Source organism: Anguilla rostrata, chromosome 2 (assembly GCF_018555375.3).
Source record: "Anguilla rostrata isolate EN2019 chromosome 2, ASM1855537v3, whole genome shotgun sequence".
Lineage (NCBI taxonomy): Eukaryota > Metazoa > Chordata > Actinopteri > Anguilliformes > Anguillidae > Anguilla > Anguilla rostrata.
The window spans coordinates 60629214-60651410 of NC_057934.1; the positions used below are offsets into that span (position 1 = coordinate 60629214).

At 50.5% G+C, this 22197-nt stretch overlaps 1 protein-coding gene across 8 annotated transcripts in view; it reads left to right on the forward strand.

Moving 5' to 3' along the window:
* pnpla6 (patatin-like phospholipase domain containing 6) overlaps positions 1 to 19579 on the forward strand; it is a 39887-nt gene extending 20308 nt beyond the window's left edge. For 5 of the 8 annotated variants that reach the window (XM_064323522.1, XM_064323526.1, XM_064323521.1 and 2 more), the window contains 16 exons: positions 1 to 115; positions 286 to 349; positions 786 to 954; positions 1546 to 1728; positions 4372 to 4490; positions 4793 to 4949; positions 5363 to 5479; positions 5867 to 5936; positions 9920 to 10036; positions 12483 to 12599; positions 15703 to 15851; positions 15984 to 16136; positions 17138 to 17254; positions 17347 to 17434; positions 18108 to 18253; positions 18768 to 19579. The exon at positions 1 to 115 is cut by the window's left edge and continues 35 nt beyond it. In XM_064323522.1, the coding sequence (XP_064179592.1) occupies positions 1 to 115; positions 286 to 349; positions 786 to 954; positions 1546 to 1728; positions 4372 to 4490; positions 4793 to 4949; positions 5363 to 5479; positions 5867 to 5936; positions 9920 to 10036; positions 12483 to 12599; positions 15703 to 15851; positions 15984 to 16136; positions 17138 to 17254; positions 17347 to 17434; positions 18108 to 18253; positions 18768 to 18845 (1959 nt within the window). In that variant the 3' untranslated portion in view covers positions 18846 to 19579. The remainder of the gene's footprint in view (positions 116 to 285; positions 350 to 785; positions 955 to 1545; positions 1729 to 4371; positions 4491 to 4792; positions 4950 to 5362; positions 5480 to 5866; positions 5937 to 9919; positions 10037 to 12482; positions 12600 to 15702; positions 15852 to 15983; positions 16137 to 17137; positions 17255 to 17346; positions 17435 to 18107; positions 18254 to 18767) is intronic. The other 3 variants (XM_064323527.1, XM_064323529.1, XM_064323528.1) reach the window with 2 other exon arrangements.
* The last annotated feature ends 2618 nt before the right edge of the window (positions 19580 to 22197 follow it).

Here is a 22197-nt window from a genome sequence, read left to right on the forward strand (position 1 = left end):
CCCGACGTCACCAACCCGGCCAGTAACCTCTCCACGGTGGCCGTTCTGCCCGTGTGCGACGAGGTGCCAATCAACGCCTTCAACCTGGAGCTAAGCCACGCCCTCAGTGCCATAGGTACCCTGCGCGTCCCGCCCCAGCCTTTCACCTTTGACCTCCTGGCACAGGACCAGCGCCTCGCTGTCGTTTAGTGGCCACACGGCGCACTGTGTTCCGGCTGTTCGTTACCCTTAGTCACTGTGACTCGCCCTCTGGGAACTCTGACTGAGCCCTGTTTTCACACGCAGGCCCCACCCTTCTGCTGACCAGTGACATCATTCGAGAGAGACTGGGGGCTTCTGCTCTCGACAGGTCAGTGGGCCTCTGTCGCCATGGAGACTGACCGTTTTTGTTGTTGTTGTTGTTGTTTCACACGTGAATAAACAGTCACCTTGTCTGGGCATGTTAGGCGTGTTAATCTCGCTTTTGCTTCCTTCCCTCTTCTTCCGCCCTCTATTTTTACCCTTTTATCTCTCTCAGATTAAACACGGCCTGTTACTTATCTCTCCTCTCTGTGCTTGCTTCTTCAACCCTTAAACTGTCCTTTCTCCTTTCTTGTTTTCCCTTTTTTCGTAGCTTTTTTAAATTTTCTATTTTTGATTTCTATTAGTTTCTTCTCATTTGTTTTAAATATTTGGATAACAAGAATTGTCACCTTTAACTGTAATATAAAGCGGAATCAAAGGTCTCTGTCTCTGACTCCCTCTCTCGCTCCCTCTCTCTCATCACCCCCCTCCCTCTCCCTCAGTATCCATGAGTACCGCCTGTCCGGCTGGCTGGCCCAGCAGGAGGACATAAACCGGATCGTTCTGTACCAGACGGACAGCAGCATGACGCCCTGGACGCAGCGCTGCATCCGGCAGGCCGACTGCATCCTCATCGTGGGCCTGGGGGACCAGGAGCCCAGCCTGGGGCAGGTGAGGGGGGGGCACAGCAGCAGGGGGAGGCCTGCTGTAGGCCAGGGGTGGGGGGCCGTGGTCCTCGAGGGCTGCGTGACTGGCTGGTTTTTGTTTTCCCCCCTGAAATCAGAGCCTAATTCAGACCCAGTGGACCAGGTGAAGTGTGCTGAGAGTGTGCTGTGTAATTAAAGGCTTTACTTCGGGTTCAGTTAAGTGCTCAGTTACACAGCTGTGGCTCTGGGGAGCCGTGACGCTTGATGCTGAAAGGACAGATGAGAAAGAGCATCCCTGTTTTTATTCTCGTGGAGATATGCGATCTTAATGAAGACGTGTTCTGCCGGCTTCCTTATTTCACTGCTCAGTTCCATTCTGACCACTGTGAGATGAAGAGCTTTTTAAACAAGGCCAGGTTAAAACCTAGTGTATGGCTGGACCTAACAAACATGATCCGGCCGACCAATGGCTCATCATCACTCAGTCACTCAGTCACTCAGTCACAGACATTCGTGTTTGTAGGGCTGGCCCTGCTGTTGCAGTCCAGCCAAAAAGCACCCTTCTACCTCAATTTCTTCCTTCCATCTTTCTTCTCTACCTTTGTCCGCCCCGTAGCTGGAGCAGATGCTGGAGAACACAGCGGTTCGGGCTCTGAAGCAGCTGGTCCTGCTGCACCGTGAGGACGGTCCGGGCCCCTCCAGAACCGTGGAGTGGCTCAACATGCGCAGCTGGTGCTCCGGGCACCTGCACCTCAGGTGCCCCCGCAGGGTGTTCTCCCGACGCGGGCCCTCCAAGCTGGTACTGACCCGAAATACACTCACACACACAGCCCTCTAAGCTGGTACTGACCCGAAATACACTCACTCACACACAGGCCCTCCAAGCTGGTACTGACCCGAAATACACTCACACACAGTCCCTCCAAGCTGGTACTGACCCGAAATACACTCACACACACACAGGCCCTCTAAGCTGGTACTGACCCGAAATACACTCACACACAGTCCCTCCAAGCTGGTACTGAGCCGAAATACACTCACTCACACACAGGCCCTCTAAGCTGGTACTGACCCGAAATACACTCACACACACACAGGCCCTCTAAGCTGGTACTGACCCGAAATACACTCACACACAGTCCCTCCAAGCTGGTACTGACCCGAAATACACTCACTCACACACAGGCCCTCTAAGCTGGTACTGACCCGAAATACACTCACTCACACACAGGCCCTCCAAGCTGGTACTGACCCGAAATACACTCACTCACACACAGGCCCTCTAAGCTGGTACTGACCCGAAATACACTCACACACAGTCCCTCCAAGCTGGTACTGACCCGAAATACACTCACACACACACAGGCCCTCTAAGCTGGTACTGACCCGAAATACACTCACACACAGTCCCTCTAAGCTGGTACTGACCCGAAATACACTCACACACAGTCCCTCTAAGATGGTACTGACCCGAAATACACTCACACATACACAGGCCCTCTAAGCTGGTACTGACCCGAAATACACTCACACACAGGCGCTGGTACTGACCTGAAATATACTCACACACAGTCCCTCTAAGCTGGTACTGACCCGAAATACACTCACACACAGGCCCTCCAAGCTGGTACTGACCCGAAATGCACACACACACAGTCCCTCTAAGCTGGTACTGACCCAAAATACACTCACACACACACAGGCCCTCCAAGCTGGTACTGACCCGAGATACACTCACACACACACAGTCCCTCTAAGCTGGTACTGACCCGAAATGCACTCACACACTCACAGGCCCTCTAAGCTGGTACTGACCCAAAATACACTCACACACAGGCCCTCTAAGCTGGTACTGACCCGAAATACACTCACTCACACACAGGCCCTCCAAGCTGGTACTGACCCGAAATACACTCACACACAGTCCCTCTAAGCTGGTACTGACCCGAAATACACTCACACACACACAGGCCCTCTAAGCTGGTACTGACCCGAAATACACTCACTCACACACAGGCCCTCTAAGCTGGTACTGACCCGAAATACACTCACACACACACAGGCCCTCTAAGCTGGTACTGACCCGAAATACACTCACACACAGTCCCTCTAAGCTGGTACTGACCCAAAATACACTCACACACAGTCCCTCTAAGCTGGTACTGACCCGAAATACACTCACACACACACAGGCCCTCTAAGCTGGTACTGACCAGAAATACACTCACACACACACAGGCCCTCCAAGCTGGTACTGACCCGAAATACACTCACACACAGGCCCTCTAAGCTGGTAGTGACCCGAAATACACTCACTCACACACAGGCCCTCTAAGCTGGTACTGACCCAAAATACACTCACACACAGGCCCTCTAAGCTGGTACTGACCCGAAATACACTCACACACAGGCCCTCTAAGCTGGTACTGACCCGAAATACACTCACACACAGGCCCTCTAAGCTGGTACTGACCCGAAATACACTCACTCACAGGCCCTCTAAGCTGGTACTGACCAGAAATACACTCACACACAGTCCCTCTAAGCTGGTACTGACCCGAAATACACTCACACACACACAGGCCCTCTAAGCTGGTAGTGACCCGAAATACACACACACACAGGCCCTCTAAGCTGGTACTGACCCGAAATACACACACACAGTCCTGCTAAACTGGTACCAAATCAGAACATACCAAGACTTGGTACTGACCCAAAGGACACTGGAAACACAGTCCCTGCAAAGCTGGTCTTGAGCTTACACTCACGCACAACCTTACAGAGCTGATATAGTGATAGGGCTGATATGTAGTACTGACCCATAATGTACTGGAGCTGGTAATAATCCATAGAACTGCTCCTGACCAAAGATCCACACACACCAGCTGTACATGCTGTCCTATAGAGTACTTACACAGCCTCCTTTCAGAGAACATTCCAGTCCCCGTCACAACGACCACAACTTTACAGACTCAGGGTGTGAGTAAATATCGTAGATACACTCAACTTCCGAAGTACGACATTTCTGTGGCTGACACCTCTTCACCTCTTCTTTTTGTGAGTTTTCTTGTGTAACTGTTAACCTCTGAGCTCTGTGAGTGTGTGTGTGACCTCTCCTTGTGCCCTGTGTGTGTGTGTGTGTGTGTGTGTGTGTGTGACCTCTCCTTGTGCCCTGTGTGTGTGTGTGTGTGTGTGTGACCTCTCCTTGTGCCCTGTGTGTGTGTGTGTGTGTGTGTGTGTGTGTGTGTGTGTGTGTGTGTGTGTGTGTGTGTGAGACCTCTCCTTGTGCTCTGTGTGTGTGTGTGTGTGTGTGTGTGACCTCTCCTTGTGCCCTGTGTGTGTGTGTGTGTGTGTGTGTGTGTGTGTGTGTGTGTGTGTGTGTGTGTGTGTGTGACCTCTCCTTGTGCCCTGTGTGTGTGTGTGTGTGTGTGTGCGCATGCAGAGGGAGGTGTATGAGAAGGTGTTTGAGAAGACTGCAGACAGACACAGTGACTTCTCTCGGCTGGCCCGAGTTCTGACGGGGAACAGCATCGCCCTGGTCCTGGGGGGAGGGGGAGCCAGGTGAGACACACACACACACACATCATGCAAATGCGCTCACACACTCACTCACACACACACACACCACGCAAATGCACACACATCATGCAAATGTGCACACACACACACACACCACGCAAACGCACAGACACAGAAACACATGCACATGCGCACACATTAACACACACAAACGCACTCACACACAAACCACGCGAACACGCGCTCACACACATGCGCGCACGACGTAGGTTGCTCCCGCGTGCGGGGGTCAGAGGTCAGCGGTGTTGCCCCGGTAACGGGCCCCTCCCTGCGTCTCGCCGCAGGGGCTGCTCCCACGTGGGCGTGATCAAAGCCATGGAGGAGGCGGGGATCCCCATCGACATTGTGGGCGGGACCTCCATCGGCTCCTTCATCGGGGCGCTGTACGCGGAGGAGCGCAGCGCCGTGCGCACCAAGCAGAGGGCCCGCGAGTGGGCCAAGGTGAGGGGGGGGGGCGTGGGGGTCCCGCTGTCCCGGCATTCTGCCTCTCTCTCACCCTCTCTCACCCGGTTTACCCGGTTTACCCCAGTACCCATCACGGGTCATTCAGTGTGCTCCGTTCTGTGCTCTACTGATTGGCTTTATTGATATTGAAATTAACTGGACGTCTTTTGCTGTGTTTTAGTCTTAAACACGAAACGGTGTTCTTTACAGTACAACACGTCTACTGTGAAATGCACCTGCACCACAAACAGGATGTATAATAAGCGTAGTGTTTCCTTTCTTTTGCTCCTGTTTGTTTTTCTATTTCCCTTTCTCCCTCTCTCCCCTTCTCCATCTCTCTGTGTGTTGCTTGCTTGCCTTCCCTCTCTTGCTCCCTCCCTCCCTCTCCCTCTCCCTCTCTCCTATCCCAGGCCATGAACTCTGTGTTTAAGACGGTGCTGGACCTGACCTACCCCATCACCTCCATGTTCTCCGGCTCCGCCTTCAACACCAGCATCTACAAGGTGTTCCAGGACAAACAGGTGGAGGTGAGGGAGCCTGGCTGGGCGGGGGCGGGGGGGGGCGGGGGACTCAAGAGGACGGGCCAGGGCTGGGGAGTGACCTTCAGGAGCATGGGAGAGAGTGTACACAGAGGGCAGGCACAGGCCTGTGTTTGCACGTAGGTGTGTCTTCTGTGCATGAAGAACAGCTCAGCTTTCTCTGCTGCCTGCCACTTCTGTTGGAGTGAATGCCTGGCAGCCGTACAGAGCAAACATTTCACGGTGGCTTATCACGGTGTGTCTGCAGCTGCCAGCTCTACTGCGTGCCTGAGGGCTGAGTGTACAGAGTTTCTCGTTTGATTTGTCTCTCTCTCTCTCTCTCACTCCCTGTTTGATCTCGCTCGTCCCGCGCTGCTGCTGCTGCTCCGCCTCCAGGACCTGTGGCTGCCGTACTTCAACGTGACCACCGACATCACCGCCTCCGCCATGCGCGTGCACAAGGACGGTGAGTGACAGCTGTCGACAGGCCCCGCCTCCAAACCAGCCCCATCCTCCCCCGGAGTGCAGAACAGACAGTGGCAGCATCACAATGGTCATTATGACATCATCGCAGTCAGTGGGAGGTCTCGTGTGAGGGCACATTAACTCAGGCGATTGCAAGCACTCGCTGTTGCTGTTATTGCTGGTTTTTAAAAAATTAGGTTTCTTGTTTTTTTATTATTCACATATCAGGAAGGAGAGAAAGCAAGGTGAAAATAATAGTACATCGCTTCAGTCTCACACACAGGCACACGCAAACAGCACAGGCTCACACAGACAGACACGCATGTTTTACTCACGTCCTGGGAGATAACAGCTGCGATTTATCTGCGGTTTGCACGAATGACCGCGTAACAGCCACTGGCACGCTCGTGTGCAGAGAGCGCAGGGCGTAACGCTAGGAGGGAGGGGGGAGGGGGAGAGAGACAGAGAGAGAGGGAGAGGGAGAGGGAGACAGTCAGCGCTGGAGGGCAGCCCATGAGTCAGAGATGGAGAGATTACATCATCACATTACTCACAGCGCAACCATGGCGAAGGTTGCCAGGCCCCACTTCCTGTGCAAGACATGGAGGGTGGGGGGAGATGGGGAGGGGAGGGGCTGGGGCTGGGGGTAGGGGTGGGCGGGGTGGGGGGCTGGGCGTGGTAAACATGGTTCCTGCCTGCTCATCCTTGTCCTCATCAGTCTTTGATTGCGGCTGATCTTTGTGTATGGATTGACTGCCTTGATCGGCCTGCTAGTGGTGGTGTAGGTGTTGCCCGATCCTGCCCTCTCCTCTCTGCCAAGCTACTCGGTTTCGAACCCGGCTCCCAAGGATCCCCCATTTCAGTGGCGTTCAGTTCTGAGGACTCCAGTAAGGAAGCCCGCGTGCCCCAAGGCCCCAGGCTTGGACCCCTATGCTTTGTTCACATTATTGTCCCCGGGGCCTGCTACGTCGGCTACGCCTAATGAACGTACATCACTCTCTACTGCAACCTTAGCAATAAAGCTAAACGTTAGCCCTACACTGTGCGCAAAGTTCAGAAATTTACATTGAAAATGCTAATGAAGGCTAGCTCGTACCAGAGCTGAAGTAATGCTGAGTTAACCCTTTGTTGGTTTCAGGGACAGGCAGTCTCTGATTTTGGAATAGCAGGTCCCCAGCTGTCCTACTGAATTGGGGGTTCCAGGGGGGGTCACCCTTCTGAGATTGCTCCTGGCATGACTAACCTTTAGAGCTTGTCTTGACTGTTTTTCTTCCCGCAATTCCTCCTCTGCCTCCTTTCCCTTCATCCCTCCATTTCCACCTCCATTCTAACTGTCCAGAATTCCATCTTGCTTTCCCCCCCTCCTCATTCTTTCCCTCTTCTCTGCCGACTTCTGCAATTTCACAGCAGCTTCTGATGCGTCAATCACATAGAAGGCCGAAGGAACCTCCTTCCTTCCTCTGCTTCCTTGTCTTTCATCCATGTGTCTGAAACTCGCAGGCCTTGCCCTAAAAGCCACACATTCAGATTACTTAACACCATCCCCTCCATTGATTGTTAATGTATTAATGAAAACATGAGCGATATGTGTGTGTGTGTGCAGTTAGGAGGGTACTTCGATACTCCTCGCTCCATGTCCACCCCTGTCTACTCTGTGAAATGGTAGGATCCAGAACACTCCCTGCTAGTCGGCTTTACCCCCCTGTCGTTTCCTGTCAGGTAGACCTGTCCGCTGTCTGTACTTTTAACACCCTAACACCGCATCGTTAGGTTCATGTAGACCTGGCCATCACAGCACTGGCAAAAGCTCAGTCAGTCTCAAAGAGGGTGACAAGCTTTGTTTGCGGAGAGAGGCTGTTCCTCGATTATATTTGAGTCCTGTGTTCAGTGCAGATGGTGTGGCACAGACCGGACGTGAGCTCACACCCCCCCCTCCCCTCCGCTTGGCTTGTGAAATGCCCTGGGCATTCAGAAACACCCCCATCACTGGTGCACCTGAATGAGTTTGTGTCCAGTTGTGGTTCCATCCTTCCAAATAGTGCTATTGTCGTACATGTAGTCCTCCTTTGTGAGTTTGACACCCAGCCTGTCTGGATACCCCTCTCTCCTCTCTGTTTCTCTCCCTCTCTCTCTTTCTCCTACCCTCTCTCTCTCTCTCTCTCTCTCTCTCTCTCTCTCCCTCACTCTCCCTCTCTCTCTCTCTCTCTCTCTCTCTCTCTCTCTCCCTCTCTCCCTCCCTCTCTCTCTCCCTCTCTCTCTCTCTCTCTCTCCCTCCCTCCCCCTCTCTCTCTCTCTCCCTCTCTCCCTCTCTTTCTCTCCCTCTCTCTGGTCCTGGGACGTTGTGTAGCTCAACTTCCACTGAGAGGGGGCTGCCCAATGATGGCGCATGTGGATGAACTCTCTGTGAATGTGGGAAGTCCTCTGCTCCTTTTCCTCTTTCTCTTTCTCTGTCTCACTCACACGCACTCTCTTTCTTTCCCTCTCTGTCTTTCTCTGTCTCGCTCGTGCGCACTCTCTCTTTCTCTCCCTCTCCGCCCACCCCCACCCCCCCAGGCTTGGTGTTGTCTCAGTTTGTCTGTGTGTCATAACAAGGCTAACTCTTAATCCGAACGCACGAGTGCGAACACCAGAACACCGCCGGGGCAAACCAGCTGCACCGAAGGTCTGCTTAAGGTCTGCTCAGATGCAGGCTGACATGCTTGTTGTCATGGTTACTGTAGGGCCCACAAGTTTAGAGCATTGCTGTATAGCAGAATAAGCTGTCTTATAAACAGACGAGAAACCCCTTAATTGCTAAGGTCTGAGCCTGAGGTATTTTGTATTTTTATACGCCACTGTTGCGAGGAAGTACTAGGTTCAGTATCGGATGCAGTAGAGCCTCTCGGTACAGGTTTACAGTGTCCTTCTTACCACCAGAGGAGCTGCCAGATAGCCAATGAAATCGTTTGCTAACATGGTCATAAAAACTTTCATTTTTTAGAAATGGCCTAATAGTCTATAGTCATTCTTTTTACTTCATATGGTTTGTGGTTTGACTGCTAATACGTACGTTTTTGTATGGTTTGATAGAGCAACTCATGTAAATGTCAAAGTTCATATGACAACAATATCCATAATGGAAAATTTATAAGCATTTTAACTGAATTCATTGAGTAATTTTAAAAAATTGTTTCATGTCATAGCCTGTTGTAGATCACATAATGCAGTGTTAATATAGTAATATTTTAAATGATATGTTAGTTTTTTTTACTAATATTTTTAGCCAACACCATCCATCTGCTTTGGAGTTATGCAAATAAACACCCAGAATAAGACTTTTATCTGTATCTTACCCAAAAGCTCCAAGCTGTCTGGGACAGTGTGTATGTTCATGTTAGGTTTAACCCTTTGAAGAGCTTGGAATGTTTTTTCAAAATTCTAAGTCAGTATCCTGCATTGCATTGCTTTCCACCACCAGTAGTGATTGTTACATCAGCGTTAGAATGTTCAGATAAGGATATTCTGATCACTTATTTGTGATGTCACACCTTAAAGGGTGAAATATGTTCAGTTCTAAAGAGGGTAGAGTACATGACTGTTGTGCAGGCCTGGGGCGTGGCCAGGCTGTAAACGACCAGCTGGTTTGCTGGGGTGAGGATTCTCTCTCCCCCTGCCTGTGTAAGGGGCACTGGGACATGTCAGGGGACCCCGTAATGTCCCTTCCTGTCCGGCCACTCACAGTGTAGAGAGTCTGATTGAGGAGCCTTAATGGGGACGTGTGCATTTCTCTCTCCTGCGCTCTATTGACATCCGCATGTATTTTTTAATTTCCTGGGAAGTGCTGTCCTTTTTATCTTTAGCCACCCCCCCCCCTGGTTTTGTCCCTCCTCCGTTCCATCTTTCTGTCTCTCTCTCCTTCCTCTCTCTCGCTGTCTCTCTCTCTGTCTCTCCCTGTCTCCTGGGGGGCTGTGCATCTGTGATATCCTCTCCATCTTCATTCGACAGGCAGCACGTGGCGCTACGTTAGAGCGAGCGCGTCCTACGCCCCTTATTTACCTCCTCTCTGCGACCCCAAGGATGGCCACCTGCTTGTGGATGGCTGCTATGTAAACAATGTCCCAGGTCAGAACTGTGCCCCCCCAACAACCACAGCTATGCCCCCTACCTCACTCTTAACCCCTCCCAACAGTCGGACATTGGGAACTCATGGCTTGGAAGGAACTTAAAATGTGTGTACAAGGGTGAGTGGGTGGAGTAACTGACTCCTCCCCCACCCCCCCACCCCCCCACCCCACCCAAAATCCCAAATCCACACCACTCCTGAGATTGGGCCTCACACTGAATTGGCACCGACCCCCCCCCCCTTTCGGTACAGGCGTCCTGACGCTTTGTTCATGCAGGTTTATATCCCTGGGGCGGAGATGCATGCTCCTGTCCTGGTCTTCTCCCGTTTGTAGTTTTTTCCATTTTTTATTTTTTCCATTTATCCCGAAATGAACTCAGCGCTTGGCTGGTATACGAGGGGGATCTATCTGTCTTTAACTGTGTATATATATATATATATATATATATATATATATAAATATAGACATACACGTTTATATGTATGTATGTGTATATAGACATACACTCGTATATATGTATGTATGAGTATATATATATATGTAAATAATATTCATCTTATTAATGTTTATGTAACCTCCTCTGGAAAGATGGACTGGTGGATATGTTCTTGGTTTTTCCTATGCCTGAGGGAAGTATTCGCATATTTTTTTATGATGTTGCTTCAAAGAGCGGGTGGAGGTTTCTTCTCCTTTTTAGCGTGGAAACGGGGTGAATTCTCTTCCTGCTTCTCGGGGCTCGGCGTGTTCCTGTTTCCCTTTCCTTCAGAGGCTGGTTTGAGCTGCAGGGCGCTTTACGTATATTGGCAGGAAGGGTAGATGCTTCGTTGACCGGTCAGGCGGTGGAAGTGTGGTCAGACAGGAAGTGCGGCAGAAGGATTCTCGCGTCTGTTGGGGTTCGGTCAGAGGCCGGACTAAACCGGACACGCCACGTCTCTTCAGTTTACGGCTATTTGGAGACGGCCTAAAAAAATTAGTTTTCACTGTTTTTGCCGTTCCTTCCCCCCCCCCCTCTTTTCTTGATGTAATTTCCCCCACCCCCCCACAGCAGTTTTTTTGCAGTGCTTTTGTCACTTCCTGTGCAGTGTTTCTGTCACTTCCTGTGAACCTGGTTTCTGCACGCAGATGAAAAGCATCTTGAGTGTGGCACCAGCTTTATCCCCACGTCATCCGCTTGGCCTTGTGTTTATATGTTGTACCTGTAAATGTACGCATATATATATATATTTACCCTAAACATGTGTCCACCGTTAAAGTACGCGTGAAACTGTGACACCGCCATATTTCCCTCCCCCACCCCATTTTGTTTTTGGAAAGCAGTTTCTGTGTTCTGGATCCTACATTGAAAAACCTTGCAGTTTTTGTGTCCCCTCGCCCCCACCCTCCCCCCATCCAGAATTCATTGACTGGAAATTGAGTATCTCACTTAAGTGTGACTAAGCATATTTCCACTCAGGTTCAGTCTTCCTCAGTTTTTCCACACGAGTGATCATGCCCAGACATCTCGCTCCTGTCTCTCGCCCCCCTTCCCCAAACTCCATGACTGCAACCCCCCCATGAGCATATATCCCCATTGAGCTCCAGCTTCTCCTTCCAGCCCATGTTGCGCCCAGCTTCTTGCCCCCCAAGTAATGCAGGGGAGGGCAGGACTGGCTGGCTGCATCCCCCCACTTGTTCGCTGTGAGGTAGATCTCCAAACCCCCCGTCCACTGAGACCTCTGCCCCCCCCCACTCTGCGCTCATCCAGAACTCTGTTTGTGTCAAACTTCAACTCGCCATCGCAATCCCCTGGAGAATCGGCTGGCCTTTGCGTCCAGACTGTTGGATGCCAGAGTGCTGTGTGTCTGAACAGTACCGAGTGGGTGGCTCACACTAGAAGGCCTCATTGTCGAGACCTGCCCGAGCTGGGTGTGACCTTTGACCTAACACCTCTGACATTGCTTGGGGCCCGAGGAATGACTGTACAAATTTTGGCAGCAAAACGTACGGGCCTTTGTGTTAACACTGAGAAATGGCCCTTTCGTTTTTTTTTTTAATTCGGACCCACCTCACAGCAGTTGTTGTTTGGGCAGGGTGAAGGGGGCCTAGCCCCACAGCAGGGGTGCAGAGTGTCCCACGTGATAGGGTTTTGGCGATCGACCTGCCTCCTGACTCCACGCCTAGCACCCCCCCCCCCCAATCCCTGCACCCCACCCCGGGGGTGACCCTCCCTCACCTGAACACGCACTCACTTGCACAGACGCAGTCGAGGGTGACCCCCAAACTGCAGGATGAAAGGGGGAGGGGCTAGGAGGAGGGGTCAGGAGGCGGACGGGGCGGGGCGGCGCTCCGTCGATGGCGGTGGACCGATGGCGCGCCGCCCCGGGCCCGGTCTGCGCCGGACTAAAACGGCGACGTTGCCGAAAGGTTATTGAGACGTTATCCCCCCTCCCCTCCCGGTGTGCCAGGCTCTCTGTGGCGCTATGTGAGGGCTAGCATGACCCTTTCGGGGTACCTGCCGCCCCTCTGCGACCCCAAAGATGGCAACTTGCTCATGGACGGTGGCTACATCAACAACCTCCCAGGCAAGTAAGGTGCCCCGACCCCCCCAACCCCCTCTCACCCTCACCCCAGAAAAGGGGGGGATCGTGGTTCGGGTGGGGGGGGTTTGATAAGCAGGTGCGTTACTGTGGAAACGGGAAAGGAAGAATTGGTCCGGTGGTAAGTACCGCTGCCTCTCTTGAGGGTGGGGAAGTGTTTTTGGAGTGAATCAGCCCTCTTTTCCATCTGTATCTGAGCGTGACCTGTGCACTCATCTGATCACCCCATTGGGGGTCTGTAAGTCTTCGTGTCCTGACAAACAGAGCTTATGTTTAACTTCATCTGTTATCGCATTTATCACAGCTGTTGCTATGATACCACATATGATAAACAGTTCCTATAAAGGGTAGTGGGCACAAGACAGGTGAATGGTGATGTTTAGAAGATTTGCTAAATAATTGATTAATTGATTCAGTTGAGTTCCCTGTGCTATGAATCAAGATGGCAAATGCAGTCTCTGTTCACATCCGTTACGATTCGGTGTCACACCAGAATTGAGACCAGATCCTGTTCACATCAGGTTCAGATGGAAACAGAAGGCTCTGCACAGCAGTGCTGTGATGACTGATCACTGGTGAAGGGCTGGACCCGCATCACCATCATCATCACCATAATCATCATCGTCATCAGTTCTGTGATCGTGAACATCTGTGCCACAATGCCAATGGCATCAGATATGTTGTGTTACCTGTCGGGGCTATCTGGTGCCTGATTGGTTGAGGACGCTAGATGGGAGGGGCATTGGCTGTGAATGGGTATATTCCTTCCTGTTTTCTCCACGCACAGTATAAAGGGTTTTTTAATCAGGTTAACCTTTTAGAGGGATGTAAACAGAGTGCTTCTGGGTTAAAAAAAATAAATAAAAAATTGAACACCAGATAGCATCAGTCCATCAACAGATTTCCAGTTGAAATGCAACAAGGTAGTCATTTTAATTTGGGCCTTCTTAAAAATTTCGGCAGGGTGACATTCCCACAGATTACTGGCCAAAAATATAGTTAAAGGCTGTTCCATTTCAACAAGAGGAATGGAAATAAAATTAGATCAGCTTTTGATGGACCTTTCCAAGGAAGACGTATTTGTTCGTTTTCGCGCCAGACCGGTCCTTCCTGTCATGTGCATCAGGGACACTGAAGTCTGTTCCCCAGGGTCAATAGTGCTGCTGGTTTTCTCTTCTGCCTGGTAGTCCATAGTCCAATAATGTCTGTGATTGGCCAGAGATCACACTCACCTGGTGCATCAGGTTGAAATCAGTTCCTGATCAGAAAGGCAGGAATGAAGCAGCAGCACTACCAGCCCTGAGGGCCGGATTGGAGTAACGCTGATGTAAGGCGTTCAGACGTGCCGGTTATTTTCGCGTTAACGCTGCAGGAGGAAGGGTCTAAAAACGGAAAGCCCGCGGGCTCCATTCCCGAGCAGGACCCTCCTGTTGGTCCCTGAAGCCCAGCTGCAGGGACAGAAGCTGGTCCTCTCAGATGAGGACATTTTCTGGGGCAGCAGTCGGGACACGGTCACACGGACACTCCCGTCCTCTCTGCTCTGGCTGAGAGATCGCACGGCAGCATTTGCGTCCTCTCTTTTGAATTTGAGTCGTCCCCGTCTGCTGTAGCGAGACAAAAACGTACGTCTTCCTTGTTGCTCGCCTGCGACGGTGAGCGGGCCCTTTCACACACAGGGCCCGTGGCTCTGCCTGTGAATTTATGGCTGTGGTTTGGTTGCCGTGGTTACAGGGAATTTTTTTTTTTGGGGGGGGGGGGTGTGTGTGTGTGGGTGGTACATTATAGAGGATGCTGTGTCTGAATAAGAGCACCCAAACCTGGCGTGGGGGGGGAGGGGGGCGGGGCAGGGGGGGTAACAAATTATCTGTGTCACGTTTCACAAACTCTCCCCCTGATGGTAATTTGGCTTGTGTGAGGTATTCCCCTTTCTCATTTAGCCCTGTTCTTCCTAAATCTGAGCCAGTTGTTGGAAAATTATGCTTAACCATCTGCGGGTTTCTGTAGCGTGGCTGGACCTGGGGCACATGGACCTCATCAACCGTAGTCTATGTGCATTACCATGGCTACAGCTCTGACCCAGACCTACACTGATGATCAGGCTCTGACTTTGTGAATCACAGCCTGCTGATTGGTTGATTAGTCGATTGATTTCTTCTTCTTTTTTTGGCCGCATTTAATTGGTGTGTTCATGCCTCCCATGTCTCTTTCAGTAAGCGATGTGGCTCGGTCTTGCTGCTGGGTCTAATCAGGATCTCTGGAGCTACCCAGACTTCATTATGAAGTGTGACTGTCAGCTTAGAGCAACAGTTCTTTATTTAATTTTTTCCCCCTTCTGAACAAGGGAAGATGTCCAGAGGTCGACAAAAGAGTTAGGCTTTTGGCATCCTGAGTTTGCCTAAATTTCTCTGTGGCTCTTTTGTGAGGTTCGTCAGAACTAGCCTGGTCGAGGGGAAATACCTTCCTTCTGCTGCCCTGACCTTTGTGTTCCTGCCACACTGAGGGACGTGTGTGTCCCACTCCATTTATATATGCTGGGCCCGCACTGTAGCCATGGTAACCTTGCTATTGTACACACTGTTACCAACACTGTAGACTCTGAACAGGTCTGCAGTGTCCCACAGTTACCAGAGCAGGCAGTTTACACCACTCCTGAAGGCCGCTTTATCGAGACCTGAGACCTGAGCGTGACCTTTGATCTGACGTTTCTGACTCTACTGGGGGTCAAGGAATGACCTCGAGATTTCGCCTCGTCAAGCAGCCAAAATGAGTCCTCGTTCTATAGAAGTACTATTTGTGTGTATGAGTGCGTTTGTGTGTATGTGTGCGTGTGTTGTGTAGTGTTGATTTAAGCCAAGGTCTCGATAAAGCACCCGTTTTTTGTGGGGGTGTGACTGCATTTTCCCTGGTATCTGTAAATGCTAGAACAAATTTGTGTCTTGGGGGGGACATGAACACCCTCGTATCCCCACCCCACCTCCTCCACTCCACCCACATGAATGATACTGAACTCTGATTGGTTTCCCGCTGCTGCTGCCGGTGGGTTCCCATCCACGCCCCAAACGTCTGCCCTGCATCGCACGTCCCACAGCGGACATCGCCCGAAACATGGGCGCCAAGACGGTCATCGCCATCGACGTGGGCAGCCAGGACGAGACCGACCTCTGCAACTACGGAGACAGCCTGTCCGGCTGGTGGTTGCTGTGGAAACGGATAAACCCCTGGGCAGAGAAAGTCAAGGTTCGAGCGGCGACGTCGTCGTGGGGCGGGGGCGGGGGGGCCGGGGCTTTGGGAGGTGCTGAGAGGGGGGGGGGGGGGGCCTGCTGCTCCTGTGCTTTTTCGAGTGAGGCGTTTCCTGGGGTCTTCCTGCAGGTCCCAGACATGGCGGAGATCCAGTCCCGCCTGGCCTACGTGTCGTGCGTTCGGCAGCTGGAGGTGGTGAAGAAGAGCGCCTACTGCGAGTACATCCGCCCGCCCATAGACCGCTTCAAGACCATGGACTTCGGCAAGTTCGACGAGATCTACGTGAGTCCTTCCTCCCCCTGCCCTCCGCTGCCTTCGAGGCTGCGTCTTCTGCTGAGAATCTCCTTCTGTCCTGTCAATACACTAACCCACAATCCTCCTCTTTCCTGTCTGTACCGACCTTCCACTGTTCTACAATACTCTTCTCTTCTGGTTGTAATTGCTTTATGCTGTCCCACAATTCTCTTCTGTCCACATGTTTTTAAACTGTCCCACAATCCTCTTCCCTACTGTCCACACCTATTTTGCTCACAGTCCTCTACTTGTTTTTCTTGGTATTTGTGAAAGTTTAGATATTGTTCTTTTATCCTTAATGTTAACTTTCTATTTATTTGCTTCCATGGAAAACCTTAACACTCTTTGTGTAGCTTGCTTGCTACAGTAATTTATCTAATATCTCAATTTTCTTTTTAACAAATATTGATAAATCAATGGCATAAATAATTTTGAATCTACTCTCATTCATACTAAAATGAGCAGAATTGTTTAGTTAGCTTGAGCTAACTATCCGTGACAGAAGCTAGCTGACTAACAATTTAATCTCTTGTCTTGTTGGGATTGCCCAGTTCCGGTTATTGTTCCTGCTTTATTCATCACCTTTATTTAACCGGATAGGTCATTGAGAATGCATTCTCTTTTATAGTGACGACCTGGCCATAATAAAATGCATTTCCACTATTCCTGGGTGCCGTTACAAATCATCACCCAAAACGCGACCCGTAAATGCTTCTGGTGTCTACCATCAATGGAGCATCAGCGCTGTTATTAGCGGTGTGGGCTTTGAGGCGGGCCTGTGTGGGGGGGGGGGGGGGCATGGGGGTGAGGGGACGTGGAATGTTCTCCTCAAACACAACAGAGGTGACATCAGACACTTCGGCTGTCTTTACTGTGTTGGTTTGTTTGAAACTTGTGCTGATTGATTTTGGCGTGATATTGATATTGACATTGTGTGTGTGAAGGATCGGTTGTGTAATTTATGTTAATGTCCCCGCTTCCTCTTTCAGGACGTGGGCTACGACCACGGCAAGGTTCTGTTCACTGGATGGGCTCGAGGTGACATCATCGACAACATGCTGAAAGATCACCGCTCTGCTGACTACAATGACAGCAAGAAGACAGACGTGAGTCCCTTTCAAACACACACACACACACAGTGCACATCCGTTTCGATGCCTGGGTCTTAATCACCATGGTTACGCTTGTTTCCTCTCAGTCCTACACGTGCCCTGGAGCAGACTTCACGGACCTGGCCGAGATCGTGTCCCGTATCGAACCGGTCCATAGCTACGTTTCAGCTGAGGGTGAGGTCCCCACAACTAGAACATGAGCTCATGCTGCTTTTAATAATAATATGCTAATTACTAATGAAAACTTAGAGTGATTTTTATAGAAGTTTTCATGCATTTTCAACTCAGATGTAACTAAATGATTGATGTAAATTATGTGCTTCTTTATCCAAGGAATTACTTCTTTAAATGTTTTACCTATTTCTAAGCAGGATATCAAACTCATTTGAGAAATATTTTACTTATGTAAAAATACATAAAATCCAAGACTATTTTTGCGACAAACACTAACTCACCTTTGGTCCAGTGAGGTCATTGGACATCTAGGTGGTCTGTGTCTTTAAGTGTGTATGTGTGTGTGTGTGTGTGTGTGTGTGTGTGTGTGTGTGCATTATGGGTGAAATTCCTGGAGTTTGAATATCCATCAGCATCTCTCAACTGTCCACCCGTCATCTTTGTCCCTCTGTCTGTCCTTGCCTGTCTCTCTCTGTGTATTTCTTTTTGCTTATATGTGTGTTTGTGACTGTGTCCATCTGTCTGTCCTTGCCTGTCTCTCTGTGTGTATTTCTCTTTGTTTATATGTGTGTTTGTGACTGTGTCCCTCTGTCCTTGCCTGTCTCTCTGTGTGTATTTCTCTTTGCTTATGTGTGTGTTTGTGACTGTGTCCATCTGTCTGTCTGTCCCGCAGCAGAGGAGTCTGACTGCCTGACAGAGTACGAGGAGGACGGGATGGACACGGTTAGGGAGGAAGAGGGGGAGGAGGAAGAGGATGAGGCAGATGACCCAGAGGACCACTCCCCTGGAGAGTGGGGGCCCAATGGGGTCTTCCAGACGGTACACACACCTACTCTTCTACACACACTCACACATTCATGCACCCACACACACACATCCTCACAGTACTATCATTCTGGGGGGGGAAACCAGCTCTTCTACACACACACACACACACACACTTACACATGCATGCACACACACATGCATGCGCTCACACACACACACACACACACACAACCTTGCATTACTATCATTGTGGGGACACACACCTGCTCTTCTACACACACACACATGCATGCACATGCGCACACACACACACACAAACTACCTCACATTACTATCATTGCAGGTACACACACCTTCTCCTTGCTCACATGCTTTTACGAACCTTTAAGAATACTCTTACTACCCTAACAAAGGTAGCCTAACGATTATGTGCAACTTCAGCAGCCTGCAGGTAGTTTACTGTTACACTGGAAACAGCGTAACTCCTGAGCCCCTGCAGACATTTTGGCGTGTTCACAATCGGGCGCGGTGTGTCTGAAGCGCGTCCCCGTGTTTCTCACTCCAGGACGAGGAGAAGTGCGTCCGTCAGCGGAAGACAAACCCCAGCGACTCCAACACCTGCTCGGAGGTCTCCGACTGCTGACGGCGCGGTGCGGAGAGACGCAGAGAGGAAAAGGGGAAGGATGGAGAGGACGTGAAGTGCGATGGCGTTCGATCTCCTCGGAGTCGGGCAGGAAGTGGACCGTATCGGCGGGAGGCCGGGCCAAAGAGGAACGGATGCCCAAATCCGACGCCGGTGACCTCAGCTCCTCCGGGCTGCGAGCCGTCGAAAACTTCCTCCCCACTGAACCCTGCGGCCGGGGCGGCTCTGGTTCTCTGCGTACCTCGACCGTCAGCCGCAAAGGGTGTCCATCGCGTCCCCTGCCCCCACCCTCACAAACACCCCCCCCCATTGGACTGAAAAACACTGCTTGGTGGGGGTCTGCCTTTTCCCTCTGCCTACGTCCAGTGAAAACTGAAGGGAAGTTGACTGGAGAGGACCGATGACCAGTGTGCTGGTGGTGAGCACAGCCCCGTGGAGCCCCACTCTGGAGTCTCTCTCAGCTGTGGAGCTGAGCAGGGAGGCAAAGAGAGGCATCTGAGGTCACTGAGGTCATCTCGTCTCCACAGCAACCATCCGTCTGTCTGTCTGTGTGCGTGTGCGTGCGCGTGCGTTTGTTTGTGTGTGTGTGTATGTGTGTGTGTGTGTGTGTGTGTGTGTGTGTGTGCATTTGTATGTGTGTGCCGCAGCACTGCTTGCACTCTTCAGCATTGTGGGACTGATTCCCAGAGCCTGAGCGTCCGTCAGCATCTCCTCTCCGATGTGTGCGGCTGCCAGCCTGTTGACCTCGTGCTGTGCCCACTTCCGGTGCTTTATACACCTCACGAGGTCCGAATTCACACAGGGAGATCAACGCTGCCCTGCGGAGCGTTACATACTTCGAGACGGCGTTTTACATCGCACCGTGTAATGAAATGTGGCAGTGTGCTATTCTGAAGAATACTGCTTTGTGCTGTGTGTGATTTGAATGAACCCATTCAACCTACACAGAATGGTTTTCCACTGTAAACACTTTACCCTAATTATTTTTTAAAATAGTGGCTTTTCTTTTTAAGAAGTGTTTTTTTTTATTTAACACTGGAAACAAAATTTAAATGCAGGATATACTGTGTGGATACATATATGATAAAATGTACTTTTTTTAAAGCTTTGCTTTGGTCGTTTTGCACTGATACTGTAGAACTATTCCACTTGGGAGAAACTGATGACTTTTATTTTGGATCTGCTACAAGATGCCGATGGAATAGGAAGACCTACTGTATACCGGATGTGATATATATATAAATAAATATATTAATAAATATATATAATTTAAGAAATGTATCAAAGGGAGTAAAATGCTTTAAAAATAAATCCACATCTAATGGTAACCGGAGTTCTGACTGATTTTTAAGCCGTTGGGTCGTGAAGGCCAGATTAAGAGTGTGCAGTTTACAGATGGACCTTCGGCCTTTATCACTTGTATCCAGAATGTTCTCCTCTGGGATGAAGAACCAGAGTAGAGTGATGATGATGATAATGATGATGATGGGACTGAAGACTGAGGCCACCCTGTTTCTGAGCCATGGTTTAATATGATGAAAGAATGCGTGAGATCTGTGTTATATATTGTTATATATTTGTTTCGTATATTTGTGCTTATCCAGGGGGGATTGTACAGCTCACTGCTTTACATATTTCTCACTCATGCACTGGTGAGGTAGCCTGGGGCTCAGCGTGTAGCTCACCTGTGTATAATAAGAGATTAGTCTGCTATAACACACAGCCGTGTTTTTGCTGCTTTAATACACACCGTATGCAGCACGTTGAAGAGATCCTCCAGTGTTTTGTCCCAGTCCTCACAAGTGCACTGGACATTGGTGGCACAGGGGTGTGTGAACGTTTTAAGTTTTTCTCCATTTAAGGTCATCAGTAGAGGAAGCTGCTGGGCGGCTCACTGAGTTAAGGCGCCGCACGGTCGCGCGTGGGTGAGCTTCGCGGCCCCGGGTTCGAACCGTATCGGCGCTGACCGACCGTGGCTGGCAGCTCCATCGGACGCCCAACTGCCAACTGCTTGCAGACAGCCCTGTGGTCCGGCAGCAATTTTGTTTTATAAATTAAACAAGAGTAAAAGAAAATGTGAAATTTGTTTGCAGTTTGTCTGCGGCCCATTTTTAAGTTCAGTTTGTCTTCTTCCTCATTTGAGCCTGCGGTTTCTTTTAGCTGGTATTTTGTTTTCGTGTCATTGCACCACTCTCTTTATCTCTTAGGGCCGTTGTGAAGCACTTCTTTTTGCTTTGTGCAACTGTCTAAGCACTCTGTTCCAGAGCCGTCAAGCGGCGCAGGTTCTGTTTCTTAAAGACATTTTAACGCCCTGCATGAGTCACTGTTGTGCACCTTGACCTGCAGCTCTGCCAGTTCTCCAGTAGGAGACGCTGTGGCTCCACTTTTCCTGTGAGAGAGAAGCCACAAGCTCACTGTGACTGTTATTGTTTTAGGTGGTAGACTGTCTTATATTTGCAATGAAAGATTATACTGTAGACAGTTATTTCCTGGGGATTCAGAGGGACCAATCACACTGACAAAAAACTATTTTATCATTTCATGACTTATGGCAAATATAGGAAATACTCTTTCACTGAACAGATGTGTGTGTGTGTGTACGTGCCTGTGGTGTGTGTGTGTGCGTACGTGTGTGTGTGAATGCGTGGTGTATGTGTGTGTGTGTGTGTGTAGTTTATGTCTTCTACACTTTGCGTATTGACTTGTTACCTACACTTTACCTGCATAATCCTCTGCAGAATGGCCATTACTATTGCTTTGTGAATTGCTTTGCATATGCGACCTTGGCATCTGACATCTGTGAAATAAACAGACCAATATAATAAAGCCGCGGAAGCTATTGAACAGATTCAATTTTGATAAACGGTGAGGAAGGTGGCAAATATTTGGCCGAGGGGCTTCATGGACTGCATGAAAATGTGTAGCCGACGCTGCTTGCATGCAAGTGGAGTGGGGTGGAGTGGGGTGGGGTGGGGGGGGGACCAAACCGGCTGCGGTGTTGAAGTAGACCGTAGCCAGGCAGCACCAGCTGTTTTTCTGTCCGTGTGTTTCTCCAGTTTACACTTGGCGGCTGCTCGTGCGGGTGCAGCCATCGATCCGCATGTCTGTTTTAACGAGCACCGAGATGGAAAGGTCACAAACTTGTGTGGGCGCCAAAACGCCGGAGCATCGAGTTCCGCAACCCCGGTGTCCCAGCGACGGTCACGTGGCCCAGGGCGCTGCGGACGGACCGCAGCAGGTGCGGCGTCATCCTGCTGGAGAGACTGAACTGCCGCGGCGTGACGGCCCCCGCGTGAAATCGAGTTATTACAACGCCGCCGCTTAATCCTGTGCAGAAAACATCGGAACAGAC